Source organism: Camelina sativa, chromosome 3, assembly GCF_030686135.1.
Source record: "Camelina sativa cultivar CO46 ecotype springtype chromosome 3, ASM3068613v1".
Taxonomy (NCBI): Eukaryota; Viridiplantae; Streptophyta; class Magnoliopsida; order Brassicales; family Brassicaceae; genus Camelina; species Camelina sativa.
The window spans coordinates 31593881-31594639 of NC_141882.1; the positions used below are offsets into that span (position 1 = coordinate 31593881).

The 759-nt window shown below is 40.2% G+C and overlaps 1 protein-coding gene across 1 annotated transcript; it reads left to right on the plus strand.

The window, feature by feature from the left end:
- Positions 1-519, plus strand: LOC147947986 (uncharacterized). Its single transcript, XM_087507499.1, has one exon. It carries the CDS (start codon positions 1-3, stop codon positions 517-519), a length of 519 nt encoding a protein of 172 aa, XP_087363625.1.
- The last annotated feature ends 240 nt before the right edge of the window (positions 520-759 follow it).

The window sequence follows — 759 nt, forward strand, 5'->3', positions numbered from 1 at the left end:
ATGGCAAGGATAAGTAAGAGAAAGAAAAAAATTGGCAGATGGGAGAAAAACATATCTAAGTATGTTTCAGAGATTTTGGCAGAGGAGGAAGAAGATGCATTGAGATGTGAAGTTACGAAAGGAACGCATGGCAAGTTTGAGGTTTGGGTAGATGGGAATTCTAACTCTGTTAATTTAACTACTGAAATGTGGGATTGCTCATGCTACAAGTGGCAGGTCACCAGGATTCCATGTGAACATGCCTATGCGGCAGTCATGGACGTCGATAAGAATGTTGAAGATTTTGTAGTTCCAATGTTTGGTACTCAAGCATGGAAAGAACAATATGAAACAGGGCCTAACCCAGTTAGAGGGCAAACTTACTGGATGACCAATGATTATGTCATAATCACCGCACCTCCAGAACCAGATTTACCTGGAGAAAGAAAGAGCAGAAGAAGAAATTCAATCGCATCAAGAGTCCACTCGAATCACCAAAGAAAAAGAAGGGGAAAACGGGACCAAAAATACTCAAACTAGGAAGGCAAGGAAGAGTAATGCATTGCAAATCTTGTGGTCAAGCAGGTCATAATGCAGCTGGATGCAAGACATTGAAATCGGGATTGATTCTATGAATTTATTTCCCCAAAAAACGTAAAAACCCCAGAAATCTCTAAATCCCCAATTTTGAATCAAGAGCCCTAATCCCCAATTTAGTCGATTTCAATTTTGTATAAGGAAGAAGAAGATGATAAGAACGACGTCGTTACCTTGTCGGGT